Below are 26026 nucleotides of genomic sequence, written 5' to 3' on the forward strand. Positions count from 1 at the left end.
CTGCTAGTTCAGAGAGGCCGAAAAAGTACCCAGTTGACCTTTCTATTTCACCAGTGTTCCAGAAGGAAAAAGTTCCTTCTCCTTCTTCACATCATTTTAAATAACCTTCAACTCAATGTCCTTCATTTCTACTGGTTCTTTGCTCTGCCTTTTGACCTATAGTTGACTTTATTTAATGCGTGCTTATAGAAAACTCTTGGGTTAAAGATGTGTGCTAGGGCTAAGCCATACCACAACAAGAAACAGATTTTTTCCAGTTCACAATCTTGGGGTTCACAATTTGATCAAATACCCTGGAACACAATTACTTAGGATGTTTGTGATTTGCTGACCTCGCTATAGATGCCACATTACCAATGGTTTCCTGTGGTGGGGGCTTGTCATTGTTTTTACTCTTTATTTGCCAACTTCTGGCCTAGTCATGATAGGTACCTTCCCCTAACAATGTGGGCCCAGCACCTGTGTTCTGTGTTAGGTTTTATAGAAGTGTGTGTGTGTGTGTGTGTGTGTGTGTGTGTGTGAGTGATGTTTTTCCCTGTATATTTTACCTCATTTATCTTATGTATGTATGTGAGAAAATGCTAATATGTAGAGAAAAATGTTTCTTAAAGCTTATATGTGTGCTCTTCCCCATCCCATTAGACTCACATTGGTTTGTAGCATTTAATATAACTAGTATGCTATATTATGTATGTATATAGATTGAAATTTTTAAGATTTGTACTTTTCAAAAAATGAAAGTTGCTAGTTCTGCTTGTAGTACAATCATTTTTAATGGTTGCTGATTTTAGAGAGATAATCATCAATAAATGTATGTTAAACAAAAACCTCATATAAAAAAATAAGCGGAATTTGATTATCTAGCTCTGGGCTAGCTCTTCAATCCTGATGGAACCTTGTGGGACCCCAAGACTGCTCTGCTTTCCTGTGGAAGGCTTCCAGACCCCAAAACTAACCAGCTTGGAACCCTGCTCTACCAATCCTATTCCAGTCAGGTCCACCTGGGATACAGCAGAGAGAAGTGAGTTGTTCACAGTCCCCTGAACTCCACTGTCTAGCTGTGGACTTGCTCTTCAGTCCTGAGGAGTCTTGGGAGACCCAAAGAGCATCCTAATTCCCTGTGGAAACCCAAGAACTTCCAGGTTGGAACATTGCCCCACCAATCCTTTATTAGTGGGGTCCATCCGAGGCACAGCCCTCAGAATTGTGTAACCTGACATCCATTGTCTGAACCATGGCTCCCCCAGCTTCCAGAGAAGTCCTGCTGGCATCAGGATCATAAAGCTAACACCAGGGAAAACCAGATGCCTAAAAGCCAGCATAAGAACACAATCAACAAGACTTAGGACAACCCTGCATAACCTAAGGAAACTGAAACACAGAAGAGGATCTTAAATCCAGTCTTATAAATCCCTTAAAAGAATACAGAAAAGTACATACAGTTAGAGGCACTAAAAGAGAAAGCAAATAAACATAAAGAGACACAGGAACATATGACCAAACAGGTGAAGGATATGAATAAAACTGTCCAAGACCAGAAATGGGGAATAGAAGCAATAAAGAAAACACAAACTGAGGCAATCTTGGAGATGGAAAACCTAGGCTGCCCTGACTTTGGTCATTTCCTGCCATCTGCTCCTTCTGTGTGTGTTTGCTTCTTTTTTCTAGTGTCTTCAGGTGTATTTTTAATATGTTAGTATGAGAATTCTCCAATATCTTTATGGAGGCATTTGGTACTATAAACTTTCCTCGTAGCCCTGGTTTTAGAGTGTCCCATAAGTTTGAGTATGTTGTGCTCTCATTTTCATTGAATTCTACAAAGTCATTTCTTTCCCCTGACCCCAGTGATCATTGAGTAGAGAGATTTTCACTTTCCATGAATATGTAGGCTTTCTGTTTTTTGTTTCTGTTGTTGTTGAAGTTCAGTTTCTTTCTTTTTTTCTTTTAATTTATTTACATTTCAAGTGTTATCCCCTTACCCAGTTTGCCCCTCTCCAGGAAACCCCCTATCCCACCCTCCCTCCCCCTGCTTCTATGAATGTGTTCCTCCACCCACCCCCTCCTGTCTCCCCACCCTCAATTCCCCTACACTGGGGCATCTATCAAACCTTCGCAGGACCAAGGGCCTCTCTTCATATTGATGTAAAATAAGGCTATCCTCTCCTACATATGCAGCTGGAGCCATGGGTCCCTCCATGTGTACTCTTTGTTTGGTGGTTTTGTCCCTGGGAGCTCTGGGGGGGGGGGTTCTGGTTGGTTGATATTATTGTTCTTCCTATGGGGTTACAAACCCCTTCAGCTCCTTCAGTCCTTCTTTAACTCCTTCATTGGGGACACCACACTCTATGCAATGGTTGGCTGCAAGCATCCAACTCTATTTGTAAGGCTCTGGCAGGTCCTCTCAGGAGACAGCTATATCAGACCCCCCAGAGCTCCCAGGGACTAAACCACTAACCAAAGAGTACAGAAGGGGTACCCATGGCTCCAGTTGCATATGTAGTAGAGAATGGCCTTATCTAACATCACTGGGAGGGGAGCCGTTGGTCCAGTGGAGTGGGTGGGTGGGGAGCACCCTCATAGAAGAAGGGGGAGGCAGGAAGGGATAGGGGGAGCTTGTGGAGAGAAAACTGAGAAGGGGGATAACATTTGAAATGGAAATAAATAAAGTAACCAAAAAAAATGGGGTACAGAGCTAAATAGAATTCTCAACAGAGAAATCCTGAATGGCCAAGAAACAACTAAAGCGATGTTCAAAGCCCCCTGTGCATATGTAGCAGATGAGCAGCTTGGTTCCCAAAAGGAGGGAGGGCTCTACCTGACTCTGCTGCCTGCCTACCTGGGGATCCCCTTCTCCTAACTGGGATGCCTTTTCTGGCCTTACTGGGAGAGGATGTGCCTAGTCTTGCAGACCTGATGTGCAGCATGGCAGGGGTTGGGGAGGTATTATCTAAAAGGGGGACTCCCCTGCCACAGACTGACCCAGCTGGGGTAGTCACGACCGAGGGAAAACCAGGGCTTTGGTATTCAGGAAGGCACAGGTGCGGCGAGGTAATGACAGACAAACCAGAGAGTGGTTTGCATTTGCGGCAACTTTACTTTTTAGTCAGGCATATTTATAGTATATTGAGGAACAGATTGGGGTTGGCACACCTCCAGAAATACTCAAACAATTGCTAAACAAGTTACATTTCCATCTTTTTTTTTTTTTTTTTACATTTCCATCTTAATTAGAACAGCAAGTAGACATGATACAAAGCCCACAGGAACTCTTGCTCTATGAACCATGATCAAAAGCAGGAACTACAGACACAAGCATCACCAACAGAATACAAGAGAAGGAAGAGAGAATGCCAGTAGTAGCTGATATCAATATATCTGTCAAAGAAAATTTGAAATCTAAAAAGTTCATGCCACAAAACATCCAGGAAATTTGGGATGCTATGAACAGGCCAAACCTATGAAAAATAGAAATAGAAGGAGAAGATTGCCAGCTCAAAGGCCCAGAAACATCTCCAACAAAATCATAGAAGAAATTATCCCTAACCTAAAGAAAGAGTTGGCTACAAATGTATAAGAAGCTTACATAACAAACAGATTGAACCAGAAAAGAAAATCCTCCTGTCATATAATAATCAAAACACTAAATATACAGAAGAAAATATTAAAAGCTGTAAGGGGAAAAGGCCAAGTAACATATAAAGGCAGATATATCAGAATTACACTCAATTTCTCAACTGAGACTAAAATCTAGAAGGGCCTGGGCACAGGTCTGGAAGACCCTAAGAGACCACAGCTGTCAGGTCAGGCTACTATACCCAGCAAAATTTTCAATCACCATAGATCAAGAAACTAAGATATTCCATGACAAAGCCCAATTCAAATAGTACCTTTCTACTAATTCAACCCTTCAGAGGACACAAAAAGGAAAACTCAAACACAATGAGGCTAACTACACTCAAGAAAACAAATAGATAAATAAATAAATAAATAAATTCACGCCACTAAAACAGTAGAAGAGAAAGACATACACACACACAAACACATATACACTACCGCTTCCAACATCAAAATAACAGAACGTTAAAACAATCATTGGTCATTAATAGCTCTTAACATCAATGGACTCAATTCCTCAGTAAAAAGACACAGGCTAGCTGAATGGATGTGTAAACAGAATCCATCATTCTGCTGTACACAAGAGACATATCTCAGCAAAAAGATATTTTCTCAGAATAAAGGCTGAAAAATGTTTTCCAAGCAAATTCACCTAAGAAACAAGCTGGAGTATCAATGTTTTAATATTTAATAAAACACTTTCAACTAAAGGCAATCAAAAGTGACTGGAAAGAATACTTCATATTCATCAAAGAAAAAATTCACCAAGAGAACATCTCAATTCTGAACATCTATGTCTCATATGCAAAGGCATCCACATTCATAAAAGATACACTACTAAAGACTAAATCACACATTGAATCCCACACATTAATAGTGGGAGACTTCACCATCCTATTCTTGCCAACTGACAGATCATTGAGACAGAAATTAAACAGAGAAATAACAAAAAAGAGGTTATGATTCAAATGGACCTAACAGATATGTATTACCCAAACACAAAAGAATATACCTTCTTCTCAGCACCTCAAGGATCCTTCTCCAAAACTGACCATATAGTCTGTCACAAAACAAGTCTCAACAGATACAAGAAGACTGAACTAACACCATGAATCTTATCAGATCACCACAGATTAAATCTGAACTTCAACAACAACAGAAACAACAGAAAGCCTACATATTCATGGAAAGTGAAAAACTCTCTACTCAATAATCACTGGGGTCAGGGAAAAAAATGACTTTGTAGAATTCAATGAAAATGAGAGCACAACATACTCAAACTTATGGGACACTCTGAAACCAGGGCTAAGAGGAAAGATTATAGCACCAAATGCCTCCATAAAGATATTGGAGAATTCTCATACTAACATATTCAAAATACACCTGAAGACTCTAGAAAAAAGAAGCAAACACACACAGAAGGAGCAGATGGCAGGAAATGACCAAAGTCAGGGCAGAAATCAATCAACTAAAAACTAAGAGAACCACCCCTGGGCATATACCCAGAGGATTCCCCAGTGTGTAATAAGGATACATGCTCCACTATGTTCATAGCTGCCTTATTTATAATAGCCAGAAGCTGGAAAGAACCCAGATGTCCCTCAACAGAGGAATAGATACAGAAAATGTGGTATATATACACAATGGAGTACTACTCAGCAATTAAAAACAATGAATTCATGAAATTCTTAGGCAAATAGATGGAAGTAGAAAAAATCATCCTGAGTGAGGTAACCCCATCACAAAAGAACACACACAGTATGCACTCTCTGATAAGTGGGTATTAGACCAGAAGCTTGGAATACTCAAGATACAATTCACAGACCACATGAAGCTCAAGAAGAAGGAAGACCAAAGTGTGGGTGCTTTGGTCCTTCTAAGAAGGGGGAAGAAAATATTCATGGAAGCAAAGATAGAGACAAAGTGTGGAGCAGAGACTGAAGGAAAGGTCATCCAGAGACTGTCCCACCTGGGGATCACTAGTCACTAAACCCCGACATTATTGTGAATGCCAAGAAAGGCTTGCTGACAGGAGCCTGATATAGCTGTCTCCTGAGAGGACCTGCCAGAGCCTTACAAATAGAGTTGGATGCTTGCAGCCAACCATTGCATAGAGTGTGGTGTCCCCAATGGAGGAGTTAGAGAAGGACTGAAGGAGCTGAAGGGGTTTGTAACCCCATAGGAAGAACAATAATATCAACCAACCAGACCCCCCCCCCCCAGAGCTCCCAGGGACAAAACCACCAAACAAAGAGTACACATGGAGGGACCCATGGCTCCAGCTGCATATGTAGGAGAGGATGGCCTTATTTTACATCAATATGAAGAGAGGCCCTTGGTCCTGTGAAGGTTTGATAGATGCCCCAGTGTAGGGGAATTGAGGGTGGGGAGACAGGAGGGGGTGGGTGGAGGAACACATTCATAGAAGCAGGGGGAGGGAGGATGGGATAGGGGGTTTCCTGGAGAGGGGCAAACTGGGTAAGGGGATAACACTTGAAATGTAAATAAATTAAAAGAAAAACATTTTTTTTTTTTTTTTTGGAAAAAGAAAGGGGAACAAAATACTCATGGGAGCAAATATGGAGACAAAGTGTGGAGCAGAGACTTAAGGAAAGGCCATCCAGAGACTTCTTCAACTGGGGATCTATCCATATACAGTCACCAAACCCAGACACTATTCTGGATGCCAACCAGTGCTTGCTGACAGAAGCCTGATACAGCTGTCTCCTGAGAGGCCCTTCCAGAGCCTGACTAATACAGATGCAGATTTACACAAACATTGGACTGAGTATGGGGACCCCAATGGGGAAGTTAGGACAAGGACTATAGGAGCTGAAGGGGTTTGCAACCTCATAGGACGAATATCAATCAACCAACCAGACCCCCCAGAGCTCCCAGGGACTAAACCACCAACCAAAGAGTACAGAAGGGGTACCCATGGCTCCAGCTGCATATGTAGTAGAGAATGGCCTTATCTAGCATCACTGGGAGGGGAGCCGTTGGTCCAGTGGAGTGGGTGGGTGGGGAGCACCCTCATAGAAGCAGGGGGAGGCAGGAAGGGATGGGGGAGCTTGTGGAGAGAAAACTGAGAAGGGGGATAACATTTGAAATGGAAATAAATAAAGTAACCAAAAATGGGGTACAGAGCTAAATAGAATTCTCAACAGAGAAATCCTGAATGGCCAAGAAACACCTAAAGCGATGATCAAAGCCCTAAGTCATCAAGGAAAACCACTCTGAGATTTCATCTTACACCCATCAGAATGGCTAAGATCAAAAACCTCAAGGGACAGCGCATACTGGCAAGGATGTGGAGCAAGTCCACTGCTAGTGGGAGTGAGTGTAAACTTGTAGGCCAACTCTGGAAAACAATTTGGTAATTTCTCAGAAAATTGCGAATAGACTTATCTGAAGTCCCAGCTATACCATTCCTGTGCATATACCCAAAAGCTTCTCTACCATTCCACAAGTACACTTGCTCCACTATGTTCATAGCAGCTTTATTCGTAATAGCAAGAAACTGGAAGCAACTTAGATGTTCCTCAACTGAAAAGTGGATACAGAAAATGTGGTTCATTTACACCATGGAATACTATTCATCTATTAAAAATGACATGGTGAATTTTGTAGGAAAATGGATGAAACTAGAAAATATCTTGAGTGAGGTAATCTAGACCCAAAATGACATGCATTGTATGTACTCACTTATAACTGGACAGGATAACTACACTTTAATCAACAAATCTAAAGAAATAAAATGATGAGGGTCCAAGAGAGGATGGTTGAATCTTTCTCAGAAGGGATAACAAAGTAGATATTGGAGACTTATGGAAGGAGGAAACAGGGTGGGAGAGGGGATGGGGAGAGACATGGAGTTTGGGTTTCATATATAGGGAGAACAGGGTAGAGAAAAAGGAAATCAGCAGTGGAAGGTTATCTCTAGGATATTCCAGGGGCCTGGGATGGTCCATGGCAGTAGCTCTGGCTGAAAAACATAACTGTGGTATATAAACCAATAAATAGCCAGTTCCGGTAGTCAGGCAGGACTCTCAGTGGAAGAATAAGGACAGCAACCCACCCACAAAACCTTCTACCCAAAATGTGTCCTGTCTACAAAAAGTATAGAGTCAAAGATAGAGCAGAGCTGGAAAGAATGGCCAACCAATAACCAGCCCAAACAGACCCACCCTGTATGCAAGAACCAACCCTCAATATTGATGATACTGTTATGCTTGCAGACAGGAACCTAGCATAGGTGTTCTCTGAGAAGTTCCACCCAGCAGCCAATGGAAAGAGATGCAGAGACTCACACCTAAACATTAGATGGAACTTGGGGAGTATTTTCTTTTCTTTTCTTTTGTTTTTTTTTTTTTTTTTTTCGAGACAGGGTTTTTCTGTGTAGCCCTGGATGTCCTGGAACTCACTTTGTAGACCAGGCTGTCCTCTAACTCAGAAATCCACCTGCCTCTGCCTTCCAAGCGCTGGTATTAAAGGTGTGTGCCACCAGTGCCTGGAGGAACTCAGGGAGTCTTACCAAAGAATTGGGAGAAAGACTGAGGGATCAGAAGACAGGGACTCCACAGGAAGACCAACAGAGTCAACTAACACAGACCACTGGGGGCTCCCAGAGACTGAACAACCAACCAAAGAGCAAGTCCCCCTGTGCATATGTAGCAGATGAGCAGCTTGGTTCCCAAAAGGAGGGAGGGCTCTACCTGACTCTGCTGCCTGCCTACCTGGGGATCCCCTTCTCCTAACTGGGATGCCTTTTCTGGCCTTACTGGGAGAGGATGTGCCTAGTCTTGCAGACCTGATGTGCAGCATGGCAGGGGTTGGGGAGGTGTTATCTAAAAGGGGGACTCCTCTGCCACAGACTGACCCAGCTGGGGTAGTCACGACCGAGGGAAAAGCAGGGCTTTGGTATTCAGGAAGGCACAGGTGCGGCGAGGTAATGACAGACAAACCAGAGAGTGGTTTGCATTTGCGGCAACTTTACTTTTTAGTCAGGCATATTTATAGTATATTGAGGAACAGATCGGGGGTTGGCACACCTCCAGAAACACTCAAACAATTGCTAAACAAGGTACATTTCCTTCTTAATTAGAACAGCAAGTAGACATGACACAAAGCCCACAGGAACTCTTGCTCTATGAACCATGATCAAAAGCAGTCTTGGGTCATAAACCTTAGACACATGGTGTTCGAGTCTAACTTGTGGTTTAATAATCAATAGGAGAACCTGGGCCTTCAGACCAATTTGTATGCCATAAGCCTTCTTCTGCCATCAAAAGTCAAAACGCTTTAAGAATGAGCATATTCATTACAAGAGCCCTCTATACTGCCCTGGACAGCAAACACTAAGGTGTTCTAGCTCAAGCTAATCTATGTCTATAATCTAAAGAATATTATAGGACCTTCTACCCTTCAATGCTTTTACCCATCTATTATCTACTTTATCATAAGTACCTGTATAAAGCAATAGCTCATCTGTAGTCCTATACATTTTCATATTGTATTCTTCCTGCTACAAACTATTCATAACATTCCCTAATGTCTCTGCTCTTTGTGCATTACCTTTGCTAAGGCTAGTGATAAAGACAGACCCTGTTGAAAAGCATTCTAAGACTTTCTTTCACTAAGGTTCAACATATGAGTTCACTGAGTTTAGGACTGGAAGCAGTAGGCGTAATTGCCACATCCTCTTTTCTTTCCACCGAAATACCAAGTTCTCCTTTATCAATTAACCAGCTTGTAGGCTGGGATCGTGCTGAATAAAGAATTAAGAATAGGAAGAAAGACACAGTTCAGAACCCATAACCCAGGAAGCACAATATCCTTAGAGAACATCAAGGCCCTTTCTAAGGCTAGAGGTGGGCACTCTGCCATGGACCTCCAGGGAGCCTAGCCCCAAGGAGCATTTTTCTCCCATCTGCCTTAATGACTGTCATGTCACACAGATGACACTGGAGTTGGTGTGGCACTCCCCCTTCTCAAAGAAGGGGAGAAAGGAATGGGGGGGGGAGGTTTTATATGAGGGTGCACAGGGAGGAGATGGGCAGCTGATATTGGGTTGTAAAATGAGTAAATAAATACATAAAAAAGAAAAATAAAAAATTTAACAAATTTAGAGGCAGTGTTGGTGCACAGTTTTGGAGGCCTCTAGCTAAGGTATGGCTTACTTGTTGTTCTTTGAAACTGTTCCTTGCTGTGTAGTTTTGACTGGCCTCCAACATCCTCATCTCAGTGTACTAGGTGCTAGGATTACTCTGTGTCCGTCAAGTCAAGTTGAGGTTGGCTAGGAAGAAGGGATGTTTCCATGTGTAGATGGGAAAACTTCATTGCTTTACTTGCTGCAGACTGAAGCACTGGTTACCCTGCGAGGCTGAGTACAGCTCTCCTGGCAGCACTTGCATTTAGCCTCCTCCAGGTTTCTACCCTCCCTAGTGGATATCCTGGACCAGCAGGTGTTTTTGAATAATGCATTCCTACCACTTGTTCTGGCTTGTTCTTGTAACTTAGGTTATGCCTCCCCCACATGATGTCTGAAGTTTGTAATACTTCCAAAATCCTGGGTGCTAATACTCCTTAAAACAATCATCAATGGGGTGCATACCCATTTCCTTGATTAACCCAACTTCATTTGAGCCAACTTCATTAACCCAACTTCATTGTTAGAGGAAAAGTCAAGAAAAGATCTGAAACAGATTTCTTAAAACATACAAACTTTTATTAACCAAACCTGGGCTTGATAATAGTATTTTATAAATTAGACAGCAGAAAAAGTTTTCCTGGGGCAAATATATAGAGAGGTATAGATAGATATATACACAAATCACAGTGATTTTTTTTTGTAATTATGCATCAGGATAAGAAAGTAAGGAAAAAAACAGGATTTTTCATTCTGCATGATAATTTCAGGCAAGCTGACAGGTGCTCGGCAGCAGGAAGGTTCACCTATGCAGTGCAAGTGGGACCTGGGTTATAGCAGGTCAAGTGGTGAGCCCCACACTCTGAGAAGATCAGAAGTCGACAAAGGGGTTTGAGTCTGACCTGTGAGGACCCGGAGCACTGGGGAGGCTTCTGCTCACTTCCTCTAAGTCACACAGGTAATAAATGATGTCTATCACATAACCAAGTGGAGCAACTCCCCCACCTCCCCAATGACAGTGTGCGGCCAGATGCAAGGTTGTAAGAGCCACGAGGCAGATTTGATAGGAACATATAATGGTTGGGGAGTAGATCCTCCCCCTAAACTGATGGGGACACACACAACCTAATTAGGGGTACCCCCACTAACTGATGGGGATACCAATCCACATATAAACCTTGACTTTGCATTATAATATTCAGGTGGTTTACAGTGTGTCTGACAAATAAGAATGACAGGTATCAGATGTTCATCAAATGTTTCCTATGGAGCTTCATCAAAAAACGATAACAAAAACAGACCAAAAAAAAAAAAAAAAAAAAAAAAACCCCAGGAAATCAACACGTTTCAGATCTACAGTCAGGAGTGAGATCTTTTCTGCCATTTTCACCTCAACATCAAGGCCCACACAATGCTAACTTTTCACTAGAGTTCACCTATCAACACAGTGGTGACTGGTATGTTTTGGTCCAATATTGGGATATTTGCACAGCCCAAGGGTCCTGTGAACAGTATTTAGCCAACAAATTACATTTTACAGTGTAACGTAATAGTTCGGTGAGAGAAGCACCAATCCACAGCACTTAGTATTTTATATTAAAAAGTCAGTCTTAAGTTGAAGAGCATGGAATTTTAAAATTAGTATTGCCTAGTAATGACTTTATCTTTTATACTTGGTTTGAATCAAGCTGCCACCAGAGGAATTTGAAATTTATTAACTATCCCATTGCTTCATGAGAAGGAGCTGGATGCACAGTTCACTCTGGACTCAGAGCCAAGAACAGGACATAGTTCCCTAATTCCTTTATGTAGCTGCTTTTGCCCCACCAGCCCTTCCAAATTTATTTTTTGTATGTTAACTACGTGGACTGCAGAGGATCCAGGTTGGGTTCCCAGCATCCATAGGGCAGCACACAACTGCCTATAGGCCCAGCTGTAGGGTCTCTGGTGTACTTGCTGGCTGTGTGTACTGCAGTTGCATGTACACACAGAATTAAAAATATTAAAATAAAAAAATTATGATTCCTATGTGCTGTCTGATGTCACTGCATGACATCATATGGTATAATTTATAGTCTGATTAAAGGTTTTTAATTTGATTTTTAGGATTTGAGTCAGATTGCAAAGTGCTTCAGGAGTACACAGAGCGTGCATGTGTGCATGTGTGCTCTCCCCATGTATGTTTAGAATTAAGGCAATGTTTCCTATGCTAATTTTATGTTATTTCCTATTTAATAACAAACAGCTACTGACAGGACTTGATTATAATCCTGCTTTCTATCTCCTGTATGTGTTTGTTTGTTTGAGGTACATAACCCAGTTAGTTTGCATATTGGAAAGCACTGAGAAAGCTCACCAAAAATACAGCTCTGTACAAACTTTCATAGAAGTTCCCGGCCTGGAACCTGAGTTTTCATGGACAGACATGGCTGGGAGAACAAAGTTGAGATGATGAGAAGAAAATGTCATTTTCTTCAGAACAAAGGAGGGAGGGGCTTAAGGAGTGGATCCTTAGAGTTAGTTCCCTTTTGGGGATGTGGGTATATTTGTATTATCATAAAAAGGCAATCTTTGCACTCAGATTACCGTGTTGTATGCAGAGTTCTGGCTTAACTTTAAGAAGGGATATTGTACTGAAAACATCTAAACTGGAAGATTTGAGGAAAGCCATACATTTGTGCTATATCTGAATAAGGGTCTGCAGGGCATGTGGCTTCCTGACTTCCAAGTTTAAAGTGACCAGAAAGGAACTAAATAAACAAACAGTAACTAAATAAACAATGCACACAAATGATTGCAAAATGCATAGAAAGGCATTTTAAAAATGCATATATCTCACCCTTTTTTGCCTGCAGGGCAACAGATTTTTGAGAAAGCTTTGAAAAATGAGCATGTCACAGGTACATCAAAGTGCCAAAATTTCCAGTTTGCCCAATTTCTGTGCACATACACACTGACAGCCATAATCAAATTGGTCAAATTCAAACTTAAAAAGTTCAGTAGAAAAACAAACGAATGAACGAACGAATGAACGAACAAACAAACAAACAAAATTCACACCAAAACCACAAGACTCATGAAGGAGAAAGCCTACAGTTTAACAGGTTTTGCGAAATTGTCACTGGGCAGGTTTCCAGTTATTGAAATGAGGCTGGGTTCCAAGGATGATGTTAGTGTTGACCTTGCAGGAACTGGGATACACACACCAAAACTTCTAGTTTCATAGCAAGAAACAGAAGCATATAACAAAAAATGGTTGTGGTCATTGGTGTGGTGTAGATGTCTTCATGTTTCTGGCAAAGAAAAAGAAGTGGGGAGGGCTTGGAGATTAGCAACATTTACTAGTGAGTTACCTGGCAGTCATACATAGTAGGAAAGCCTACAGACTGATTAACTCACCATCCTCAGTTGCACTGAGTCTATTTTTCTCAACTACATAGTAACTTCAAAGCTTTCTTTGGCTATATGACTTCGAAATTCAGAAAAAACAAACGTTTTACCTTGCAGACATGAATTCTCATCCTCAGAAATTTTTGAATGTTTCCAGGTCTTTCTCAGATACAGAAGGGGTCTTGTCCAACTCCCTCTCTGGATAAGTTTCAAAGTTGGAGATGTCACCATCACCCGATAACTTGGGCACAATGGGTGGCTAAGAGTCATGAAAAATAAACAAACAAAGAAAATAAGCGAATGAGGAGACACTGGGCAGCCCAGTGAGGAAGTGTAGTGCCTGCCACTTGAAATGTAAATTTTGTGAGAGGCTGAAGGCACTCCAGTACTGTAGTCACATGGTATACATGAACACACAAACAGTACATGTACATAAAGCACTAAATAAATGACAATAAACCTCTAGTAAATTAATTTGGAAGACTGAGATACAGTAGTGGGAGCTCACTACTTCATATATGGTGATTAGGACCATAGATGAAGCTGTTCAGTTAATTCAAGGGCATATGATATTCTCACCTTCAGTTTTCTCTGGGGCACGGACTCCCACTCCACACCTCGGAACCATCGGTGCCGCTTGATGTCTTCTGCTCCGTTCTTGAGAGGAAATATACACTCAGTAAAAAGCATTTAAAAAAAAAACAGTGTGTGTATGCACGCACACACACATGCACGTATGTGTCATGTCTAAATCTCCCTCTAATAAAGCAGTTTAAAAATAAAGTAAGTGGCCACGTTTGGTGGCACATGCCTTTAATTCCAGCACTCTGGAGAAGGAGGCAGGTGGATGGCTATAACTTTGATGCCAGCCTAGTCCACATAAGAGATTTCCAGGGCAGTCAGAACTATATAGTGAGACCCTGTCTTACAAATAAATACTCTAAAAAAATAAAGAATAATAAGTCAAACATGAGTGGGGGCATATGCATGTCATCCCAGTCCTGGGAGGTGGGAGGTGAGTGGGCCACAAGTTCAAGATTATCCTCAGTTACTACAGAGTGATTTTGATTGTAGCTTGGGCTATACGAAAACAGCAAATGGGGGCCAGAGAGATGGCCACCTTTTCAGAGGACCCAGGTTTGGTTCACAGCACTTACATGGTGGTAGACAACTTCCTATAACTGCAGCTACAGGGGACCTGAGTCCACTGTGGCAGGTAATGTACCTGTATAGTATATACACGGAATTAATATAAACAAGTAAACAAGTCAAAAAACTAATTTAACATTGAACATGGTCTGGGATCCTCTGAGTGGATGACATCACCATCAGTGTGCAAAGCGAAATACTCTAACATGACTCACCTTCATGTTGCCCAGGCGCCGGGTCCTGTCCACCACTAGCAGCTTCTTGATGAGGTCCCTGTGTGAGCAGAGAAGACTCCACTTGGATTCAGAAAATGCCAGAATCAACTCAGGCACTAATCCCATCCACACTGCCACTCGGTATCTCCATTGTGGGGAAAGGACTTACCAGGATTTGTGGGGAGCTGGTAGCAGCTTGGACCCTGGGCTCCAATACTTCCTTAACAATGACCTTAAACCCCTGACTTCCAGCCTCTACCTCTTACATTCCAAGAATGCAGACTGGCATTCCATTTACATGGTAAGGGACAGAGCCCAGCCCTTGAGGCATGTTAATACCAACCAACTGGGCCACCAGTACTCCACCCACTGAGTCAAGCACTCTGCCAAGAGAACTACAAGCACTCTACACACCAAGTTACAAACTCTCTTCTCACTGAGGTATAAACATTCTTCCCACTTAGTTACAAGCACTCTGCCCACTAAGCTATAAGCACTCTAGATACTGAGCTGCAGGCACTCAGTCAACTCTGCCTCAAGCACTCTTTCCACTGAGTTACGTGCACTCCACCCACTGAGCGATAAGCCTTCCAGCCAGTCTATTTCCCCTGCAACCCTTTATTAGCACATATCCATTCCAGTATCATTCCTTCCTGTGTAACTAACTGAGGAGGCTGTTTTGCAGAGCACACCTGTGTTCATTTGCACAGTTCTATATAGGAAACTGGGTTTGCAGGCTGCACACACCCGTGGAATGAGTTCCCAAATATCTGTTATTCTCCTGTGTCATTATTGTGGATAAAAGACAAGAGAATGCAACGGAAGGTAAGGTGGATTAAATCAAAGACTTGGAGAAGTCAAGGCAGTGAGGAGACAGAATGCCAAAGGTATGGCTGTGTGCGTATGTGCGCGCGCGCGTTGTGTGTGTGTGTGTGTGTATGCACACCTGTGAGTACTCATATACACAAATACCCTGCAATCCATTGAACCTATGATAATATCCAGCAGGGACTGTGAGCAGAGTGCTTGCTGCTCAGTTGGTTGAGTGCTTATACTCAGTGGGTACAGTCTTCATGTAGCCCTGGATCTCATCTGTTGCATCACATACCCTAGATAATTGGGGATACAAGTCTGTTTGTCACCCTGCCTTTAGGAGGCTGAAGGAAAGGCAGCAGAAGTTCTGGGCTATGTGGGAACCTGCTGCCTAACTAACTAAAGGAATAAAATAAACAACTGGAAACTAAGGCTCATTTTGGACAGAAAATGCTCAAATCTTCATTCAAATCAAAGAAAGTTGAAGGTATTTATATGTTTTTTAACATATAAATATGATCTGCTTTTTTCTTTTTTTTTTTTTTACTATTTCTGCCATAATCCTCATGAAATGCATGGTCAGCATGAATACTGAGCAATTGTTTTTGAAGCAGTGTGTTGAGCTCTTAACATCTTACATCAGAAATGAAAAGGGAGACAATAACAACAGAAACTGAGGAAATTCAGAAAATCTCGAGTTCCTACTACAAAAGCCTTTACTCAAAAAACTGGAAAATCTAGATGAATGATTTTCTAGACAGATCTCAGGAGTCAAAGTTTAATCAAATAAATAGAAACAAAAGGAATACTACCTAATTTATTCTATGAAGCCACAGTTATGCTTATGCTTATAATTAATCAACACAAAGACCCAACAAAGAGAGAACTTCAGCCAAATTTGCTTATGAATATTGATGTAAAAATACTCAACAAAATTCTTGCAAACAGAATCCAAGAACACATTGAAGCCATCATTTACTACAACCAAGCAGTCTTCATCCCAAGGATGCAGGGATGGTTCAATATACAAAAATCGATCAATGTAATCCACTACATAAACAAACCCAGAGAAAAAAACCCACATGATCATCTCATTAGATGCTGAAAAAGCCTTCAATAAAATACAACACACCTTCATGCTAAAAGTCTTGGAAAGATCAGGAATTCAAGGCACATACCTAAACATAGTAAAAGCAATATACAGCAAACCAGTAGCCAACATTAAACTAAATGGAGAGAAACTTGAAGCAATTCTAGTAAAATCAGGGACTAGACAAGGCTGCCTACTCTTTCTCTATATTTATGCAATATAGTACTTGAAGTTCTAGCTAGAACAATTACACAACAAAAGGAGGTCAAAGGGATACAAATTGGAAAGGAATAAGTCAAAATATCACTATTTTGGGGGATGATATGAAAGTATACGTAAGCAATCCAAAAAAATTCTACCAGAGAACTCCTACACTTGATAAACTACTTCAGCAAAGTGGGTGGATATAAAATTAACCTCAACCAAATTAGTAGCCTTCCTCTTCACAAAGGATAAAATGGGTTGAGAAAGAAAATAAGAAAACACCCTTAACAACAGTCTCAAATAATATAAAATACCTTCATGTGACTCTAAACAAGCAAGTGAAAGATCTATATGACAAGAACTTCAAGTCTCTGAGAAAGAAATTTTAGAAGACTTCAGGAGATGGAAAGATCTCCCATGCTCATGGATTGGTAGAATTAATATACTAAAAATGGCCATCTTACCAAAAAGCAATCTACACATTCAATACAATTCCCATCAAAATTCCAACTCAATTCTTCACAGAGATAGAAAGAAGCAATCGATTCTGAGCTTCATCTGGAATAACCAAAAAACCCAGGATAGAGAAAACAATTCTTAACAATAAAAGAACTTCTGGGGGGAATCACAATCCTTGTCCTCAAGCTGTTCTGTCATATGGTTTTTGACAAAGAATCTAAAACCATTCAGTAGAAAAAAAGACAGCATTTTCAACAAATGGTGCTGGTCTAACTGAAGTTCTACTTGTAGAAGAATGCAAATTGATTCATTTTTATATCCTTGTGTAAAGCTGAAGTCAAAGTGGATCAAGGACCTCCACATAAAACCAGATACACTGAATGTAATACAAGAGAAAGTGGCAAAGAGCCTTGAATACATGTGCACAGGGGAAAATTTCCTAAACAGAACACCAATGGCTCAGGTTCTAAAATCAACAATTGACAAATGGGACCTCATGAAACTGAAAAACTTCTGTAAGGCAAAGGACACTATCAATAGGACAAAACGGGAACCTAGAGGTTTCGAAAAGATCTTTACCAACACTACATCCAATAGAGGGCTAATATTCAATATATACAAAGAACTTAAGAAGTTAGACTCCAGAAAATCAAATAACCCAATTTAAAAATGGGGTATAGAAATAAAGAGAGAATTCTCAACTGAGGAATCTAGAATGGCTGAGAAGCACCTAAAGAAATGTTCAACACCCTTAGTTATCAGGGAAATGCAAATCAAAACAACCCTGAGATTTCACCTCACACCAGTCAGAATGGCTAAGGTCAAAAACTCAGGAGACAGCAGGTGCTGGTGAGGTTATGGAGAAAGAGGAACACTCCTCCACTGCTGGTAGGATTGTAAACTGGTACAACCACTCTGGAAATCAGTCTGGAGGTTTCTCAGAAAACTGGACATAGCACTACTAGTACTACCTGAGAGCCCAGCTATACCACTCCTGGGCATATACCCAAAAGATCCTCTAACACATAATAAGGACACATGCTCCACTATATTCATAGCAGCCTTATTTATTATAGCCAGAAGCTGGAAAGAACCCAGATATCCCTCAACAGAAGGATGGATACAGAAAGTATGGTATATTTACACAATGGAGTACAACTCAGCTCTGAGTAAATCCGCTGATTTCATGAACTTTGCAGGCAAATGGATGGAACTAAAAAATCATCCTGAGAGAGGTAACCAGACCCACTCAAAAGGACATACATGGTATGTACTCACTGATAAGTAGATATTAGCCCAAAAGCTCAGAATATCCACAATGCAACCTACAGACCATATGAACCTTAACAAGGAAGGAAGGCCAAAGTGTGGATGCTTCAAGGGAGGGGGGCAAAATAATCACAGGAGGCAAAGGGAAGGATGGACCTTGGTGGGATTGGGGAAGGGGAGGAAAAGGAAGGAGGGTAGGACCAGGTTTGGGAAGAGACAAGAGAAAAGTCCAGAGGGCCTGGAGAATGAATAGAAAAAAGTAGCAGTGGTGGTGGTGGGGAACAGGGGAACCACTAGAGAGTCCCAGATGCCAGAGATGTGAGAGGCTCCCAGGGCTCAATAGGGGTGACATTAGCTGAAATATACAACAGTGAGAGATAGACCCTGAAGAAACCATATCCAGCAGATAGGCATGGCCTCCAGTGGACGGACGGGGCTACCCACCCATTTAAAAATTGTCCCTGTCTAAAGGAAATACAGGGACAAAGAGTGGAGCAGAGACTGAAGGAAAGGCCATCCAGAGACTGTCCCACTATGAGATCCATTCCATTGCAGATACCAAACCTCGATACTATTGCTGATGCTAAGGTGTGCTTGCAGACAGGAGCCCAGAATTGCTGTCCTCTGAGAGGTTCTGCCAGTACCTGACTACTACAGATACAGATACTCATAGTCAACCTTTGGACTGAGCCTGGGGACCCCAATGGAAGAGTTATGGGAAGGACTGAAAAAGCTGAAGGGGTTTACAACCCCATAGGAAGAACATCAACTAACTGGACCACCCAGAACTCCCAAGGACGAAACCACCAATCATAGAGTATACATGGCTCCTGCTACACATGTAGCAGAGGACTGCCTCATCTGGTTATCAGTGGAAGGGGAGGTGATTGCTTTGTGAAGGCTCGATGAACCAGAGAAGGGGGATGGGATGCTAGAGGGGTGAGGTGGGAGTAGGTGTGGGGAGCACCCTCTTAGAGGCAAAGGGGAGGGGACTGGAGTGGGGGATGGGGTGGGAGATTTGTGGATGGGAGACCAGGAAGGGGGACAACATTTGAAATGTAAACAAATAAAATGATTAACAAAAAGGAATTCTTGCCAGGCGGTGGTGGCGCACACCTTTAATCCCATCACTTGGGAGGCAGAGGCAGGTGGATTTCTGAGTTCGAGGTCAGCCTGGTCTACAGAGTGAGTTCCAGGACAGCCAGAGCTACACAGAGAAACCCTGTCTTGAAAAAGAAAATAAACAAACAAACAAAAGGAATTCTTTATGATATGTACAATTTCAATAAAAAGAGAAAAAAAATGAAGAAAAATGAACTCTTGTGGTGCCACAGAGATTTATTCACAAGGAATCTCCTAGCTCAGTAAATAAACCAATGCCATTAAAACACACCATATGTATATATGGAATTGTCTCAAAAAATTAATAAAAAAATACTATATTTACATATGGAAATAAACGTGAAGAAGAACCTAGGGTCCATTGTCTCCTTCAAGGTCCTACCTCCAATAAACTAACCTCTTCACTAAGCCCTTCTTAATGGTTCAAAGAAAAGTTAAAAATTTAAACAAGTTAAAAAGTTCATAAAGAAGCTGTGTATGGTGGTGCATACCTTTTATCTCAGCACTCAGAGGTCAGATATCTATGAGTTCAAGGAGAGCCTGGTTTGAGGCTAGCTAGGGCTATAAACTGAGACCCTGTCTCAATAAACTAGTTAATAAGTAATAAATGAAATAAACAGATAGATGGATAGAGGAAAGGATGGATGGATGGACAAACCGATTGCTTACATAACTGGTGCCAAATCTGCATTAATTTCAACACTGTCCATCTCAAAAAATGAGATATGTAGCAGGCCTTTTGCATATTAAATTTCAGTAAAATGAGAATAGCTGAAACATTTTCTCTTCCTGATGGAAACAAATGACTGACAGAATTGCACTGATTCACTTTGCCAGAGTGTGTGCTTGCAGTGTGATTTCACACAACTTTGAAAGTAGACATGGGGGCAGGGCAGGAAACCAGGAGTACACTTACTTAGAGGTGAAATCCAACTGTCTGGGGAAATCTATTTTGCATGCAAGGATTTTCTGGTAAATCCCAAATGGGTTGTCATCGAAAAATGGGGGATACCTGTCACAGAGAGAAGCATGGATATTTAGTAAAGTTAAATACAGAATTATATCTATTTTGTGTCAACTATTATTTTTGCTTAATGGAGGCAAAAAATTGTGTCAAATGGATCCACTGCTTGATAACTGGTAACATGGCCATCTGAAGTCAGAAGGGAAACAGATGAGCTCAGGAGATAGCATAGCCACAGGAGGAGAGGGAAGGCATAGAGGCTTCTGATGGCCTCTAAAGAGCTTCAGTCGATAGCTTTCTCCACAGCAGGGGGTGGAACTGATTGTTGTAAACAATCAAGAAGCCAGGCTTAGTGGGAAGAACTTAGATTACTGGAGATGTGCTCTTCAAAGACACTGGGACCCCAGGCTCTTCTTCACAATTACTTCAATGTGAAAAATAATTTTCTGTTGATTCTAAAACATCTTTTGTGTGTGTGTATATACATAGATACATAAATGTGTGTGTGTATGGTTATACAATTTTATCAGGTGTATTCTAGACTTCACAGATAATATGTGTATTTATACACACACACACACATATATATGTGTGCGTATATGCATATTATAAATTATGTTATATATTATAAATTATGTGTATATAAATAAATGTGGCTTAACACTTGTAAATTTTTAAGAAAATATACTTCATGGATTGCAAACACAATATGTGCACATTTTTCAGAACACATGATTGTGACATCATTTGCATATAGGGTCTCTGCCTAGAGAATGACAGATATTGACATGAGCACACCCTGGCTGCAGATGACCCTAAATGCAACGACAGTGACCTTATGACAGACAAAAAAAAGAGATTCAGACTCACAGAAGCCCTGTGAAGATGGGGAAGCCAAGCACCCCTGGCACCTCCAGGAGCTGGAAGGGTGGATAGATGGATGGATGGGTGGGTGGATTAATGCCGTAGGTGGGTGAATAGACTTGTGGATAGAAGGATGGGTGTGTGGGTGAGCAGGTAGATGGATGACTGGTGGGTGGGTAGGTAGATGCTTTCCTTCTCTTGACAGACCTCACACTATTTTAGTAAAATTCTCCTTCAAGATTTTTTTCTACCTGGTTTGATCCACAAAGGATGAATTTTCCTTTATCTCGGTATCAGAGAAAAGCCCCTGGGGCTGGGAAAACTGCCAACTCCCCAGAGAAGTCAATAACTATGCCATGGTGTTGGCTCCCAATTTCCCTGGCTATACCTAGATTTGTGGGCATCTTGCTTTCAGTGTTTACACAGTTTTTTATCAGGTATATACTTGCCTCCACAGATATCAGTGACCCTCAGGAACAACCAAACTTCCCATCAGCTGGGAGACAGAGACAGAGTCCATCACCCCCTGTATCTTGTGTATTGCCAAGAGAGAGAATTTAGGGTTAAAAAAAAAAAAACCCAAAACCCAACCTTGCTTTCCTCATCTGCTCTTCCATCACTACTTACAAAGCTGTTTCTGACTAGTGTAATTTGTTCATGTTGGGTACTGCTTAGCCTGGGGTGTCCATCACATGAAGAAGATGGATGTTATACATAACTATGGATGTCTATGAAAATTTAACGTCTTGTTTAAGCAAACTAAATACTCAATCACCCTTCAAATCTTGACAGTAGGGTATGTGAGTGCATCCACATGCCAAATATCTGCAGATTTAGGAAAAGGGATGCTCAGGTTCTTCATAGGGTGTGAAGGAGACGCCATGTATGCAGCCATGTCTGTCAGGAGGGTCACTCACCCAGACAGCATCTCGAATATAAGGATGCCCAATGCCCACCAATCTACAGCCCTTCCGTGACCTTTGCTCTGAATGACTTCTGGGGCGAGGTATTCCGGTGTACCACAGAGAGTCCATGTCCTGTGTGGGTGACAAAAGCATGAATCCATGAAACTTGGAAGGTGCTAAAAGATCCAGTGATAAAGACCATACTGCAAATGTGGCTACAATGCAAAAAATTAACATATGGTTGAACATTACTAACTGAAAGAAATGAAAATGCTCCCAAATCTAAAACTTTCTGAGCATCAATAATGTGACAAGTATAAGATTTCATGATGTTACAAAAAAGGCACAAGTCATAGTTACCGTGGGCAGACCCATTCCCCAGGCACACGGAAACTGCTGTGAGCTTGAACTGTCAACTGACATAATCCAGAATCCCATGGGAAGGGTCTCAGTGAAAGATTTCCCACATCAGACTGGCTTATGGGCCTAGGTACACGAATGAACCTGTTCAATAAAACTAAAGAAATCCAAACTTTGGGTGTTCAATATGGCTTAGCTGATAAATTGTAAAAGTTTAAGATCTACAGAAGATGTAGACGAAGATCGGAGGTAGTGACACACACCTTTAATCCCAGCACTTGGGAGGCAAAGGCAGGCGGATTTCTGAGTTTGAGGGCAGCCTGGTCTACAGAGCGAGTTCCAGGACAGCCAGGGTTACACAGAAAAATCCTGTCTGGGGGGTGAGAGGTAGGAAAGAACAGAATGCAAAAGGTTGTCCTGTGACTCTTACACATGCACTATGACAGATATGTGTCTAAACACTCAGCATACAAACAACATTCCTGATTCTAGGCTCTACCACTAAGCTACAGCTTCAGGCTTTCTGCTGTGTCCTTACAGGAGAAAAAAACAATTTTAAAGAAAGACCCCATTTGAAAGAACAAAAAGCTCTATTTTTTTTTTTTTTTTTGAGTCAGGGTTTCTCTGTATAGCCCTGGTAGTCTTGTAAACCAGGCTGGCTTCAAACTTACAGAGATCCACCTTCTTCTGCGTACTGAATGCTATCTGGGAACAAAGGCACATGGTACTTTGTCTGGCTTTAATTTATATTTAAAAAGAGCCAATTGGTGTGGCAAATAGCTGCAGATATGTGCAAGTTGCAGCATATATAAAATGAAAAGTTGATTGTTTCTTTTATAGAAAACAAGAATGTTTCTTCAAAAGAAAGATTCAGATAAAAACTAAATTAAGCTATACAAGGTTAATCAACACCATGTGGTCCAACTATAAAAAGGAATATTATTCAACCATGAAAAGGACAGTAAGTCTGACAGGTGGTACCTCATAGATAGACAGACGTCATTATATAAGTTGGACACAAAAAGTAAAAAAAAAAATATTGTTATGTTGCTGTGTATGTAAAGTATGTAGGCCAGGAAGATTCAGAGAGGCACACCAGAGGGTTGTGAGGGGCAAATGAGGAGAGCTGGCAGTGACTGCTTCATGATTAATGTTTACATATGATCAAAATGTCCTGAAGCTAGGACTGTGGTAAAGTTGAGAGAGGCCTACCTAGTATGCTTGAAGCAGAGATTCTCAGCGGGTCAAACAATTGTGTTAAACTTGACAACCTAAGTGCAATTCCTGGGACCCTCATGGTAACAGAGCACTAACTTCCAAATGTTGACCTCTGAACTGTACTTTGCCCCATCCAACATAAATAAATGTAATTTTTTAAAGGTGGGCTCAAGAGATGGCTCAGCGAATAAGAGTACTTGTTCTTGTGGGAACCTGAGTTCGATTATAAGCATCCACATGGTGGTGATACAACCACCTCTAACTTCAGTTTCAGGAGGACCTGATGGCGTCTTATGGCACTAGCAATGCATGTGTTACACAGGTATACATGCAGGCAACAGTCACATACACAAAACAAAGTAATGTTTTAAAAAGGAAAATTCTGTGTTCAGTCTGAGGCTCCCACTGGCAATCCAACTACACAGAAGACTGCGGCAAGGGGATAATGACATCTGGGGGTATCCGGGCTACATGGGAAGACTTTGTCTGTGATTAAAAGGAGGGCAAGGATATGAATAGGAAGAGAAGGAGGAAGAGAAAGAAGGAATAACCAAATCTATTAAGACATCTTCAAGCCTGCATGTTTTCCTGAATTTATCTATTGCTCAGTTCCATCCATTTTGCTCCAACCCTGAAACCCACAGAGGGACATATCAGGAAGACTTTCTAATAAGGACTCTAGTGGCTCAGGAAGGAACTGACAGAGAAGAGGGCACGAAACTTATGAGCTTCTGCGTAGTATAGTACAGGGAACATGTGGGGGAGAGAAGTTCTGCCGGTGAAGGGGATTCGGGTCCAGAATCTGTAAAGAACCGATCCAACCCAGGTACAAGAGATGGCATAGTTCAACTCAGACACTTTTGCAGGGATAGAACTATAGGTCCATGAAAAGAGTGCTTGCAGATCAATGGGCAGAATGCTTGCCTTGCAGGCACTGAGCCCAGATCCCACCTCCAGCATAAACAAGATGTGGAGATGCTCACTTGCCATTCCAGCACTCCAGAGGGCCAGACAGGAGGATCAGGAGTTCAAAGTCATCCTTGGCTCCCTAGTGAGTGCTAGGACAGCCTGGGCTGCATGTACACCCTCTGCCCCCCCCCCTCTCTGTCTCCCTAAAAGAATCAACTAGAAGTCAGTCAGTCATAGGCTTCCAACATTCCGTGTGCCTCTGGGCCCATTAACTCAGTTTTGATCCTTGTAGCCTGACTCAGAATAAGATCAAGGCAGATAGAGCACTATACCTGATGAGGCCACAGGTAACTGTACCGGAGGCAGCTCTGCTTTCCCCTCTGAAAGCTGAGTCTTTTTCTGTGTCTGCCCCAGGCTGGAGGCCTGCATGCTTCAGGCTGTGGAACTTTCTAGTTCTGACTTTTTTCTATAGCCTTGAACCTCTGCACACATTCTTTTTTTTTTTTTTTTTTTTTTACAAAATGCCCCAATGGCTGTCTGTGTCTGTCTGTCTGCACACTACAGCAATACTGGGATCATAGAGAATCTGTCTGCAACGAACACCTTATTAAGGCTGGAAAGTACCCAATTCCCTCAATATTGAGCCTTCTTTCCCCGCCCCCGGCTGTGTGTTAACAGGAACATGACACCATCTTCTTCATTATCAGCAAAGAGCTCCCATAGCTATGGGTAGGGGAAGGAGGCCTGGGCAAAGGACCCTAAGGACTGAGTTCTATAAATAGAAAACTCTAAGGTGGAGGCTGGAGAAGCAATGTTAGCTTTAAGACTGCTGATTGCTCTTGTTGAGAAGCTGGGTTCGATACCTAGTACTCATGATTACACACATTCACCTGTAACCCCAGTTCTAGGGTATCTGATACCCTCTTATGACCCCTGTGGGTATGACATCACATAGGCACACCATACAGACATTGCATCTTATGGTAAAAAATTCAACACTAAAAAAATTGAACTACCATGTGATCCAGCTATAGTATCCCCAAGTATATGATTGTGTGTGTAAAATATACAAATATATATATATATCAAATATAGTTATATAAATGTATATAGATATATAAATTGTATGACCACATAAGTAAAATAGTGATACATCTAAATATATACTTGTGTGTGCATATACATACACACACACACACACACACACATATGCAATTATGAAGTCATTCACACACACACAGTTTTGGACTTTTCTGCAACAAATTCAACTACCTTGATGACAGAATAATTTTCTCCTCTGCTCACAACCTGGAGGGGCCTCTCTATTCCCAT

The 26026-nt window shown here is 41.6% G+C and overlaps 1 protein-coding gene across 2 annotated transcripts in view; it reads right to left on the minus strand.

The window, feature by feature from the left end:
• Prkx (protein kinase cAMP-dependent X-linked catalytic subunit) overlaps nucleotides 1–26026 on the minus strand; it is a 50024-nt gene that overhangs the window by 7207 nt on the left and 16791 nt on the right. Inside the window, exons 4-9 of one of the 2 annotated variants that reach the window (XM_052170669.1) lie at nucleotides 22220–22339; nucleotides 20391–20486; nucleotides 14518–14575; nucleotides 13733–13810; nucleotides 13264–13412; nucleotides 8341–13056 (exon numbers count right to left, since the gene is read on the minus strand). In XM_052170669.1, the coding sequence (XP_052026629.1) occupies nucleotides 13287–13412; nucleotides 13733–13810; nucleotides 14518–14575; nucleotides 20391–20486; nucleotides 22220–22339 (478 nt within the window). In that variant the 3' untranslated portion in view covers nucleotides 8341–13056; nucleotides 13264–13286. Of the gene's footprint in view, nucleotides 1–8340; nucleotides 13057–13263; nucleotides 13413–13732; nucleotides 13811–14517; nucleotides 14576–20390; nucleotides 20487–22219; nucleotides 22340–26026 lie in introns of those variants that run through there. The other variant, XM_052170670.1, reaches the window with a different exon arrangement.

This window comes from Apodemus sylvaticus, chromosome X (genome assembly GCF_947179515.1).
Source record: "Apodemus sylvaticus chromosome X, mApoSyl1.1, whole genome shotgun sequence".
NCBI classification, from domain to species: domain Eukaryota; kingdom Metazoa; phylum Chordata; class Mammalia; order Rodentia; family Muridae; genus Apodemus; species Apodemus sylvaticus.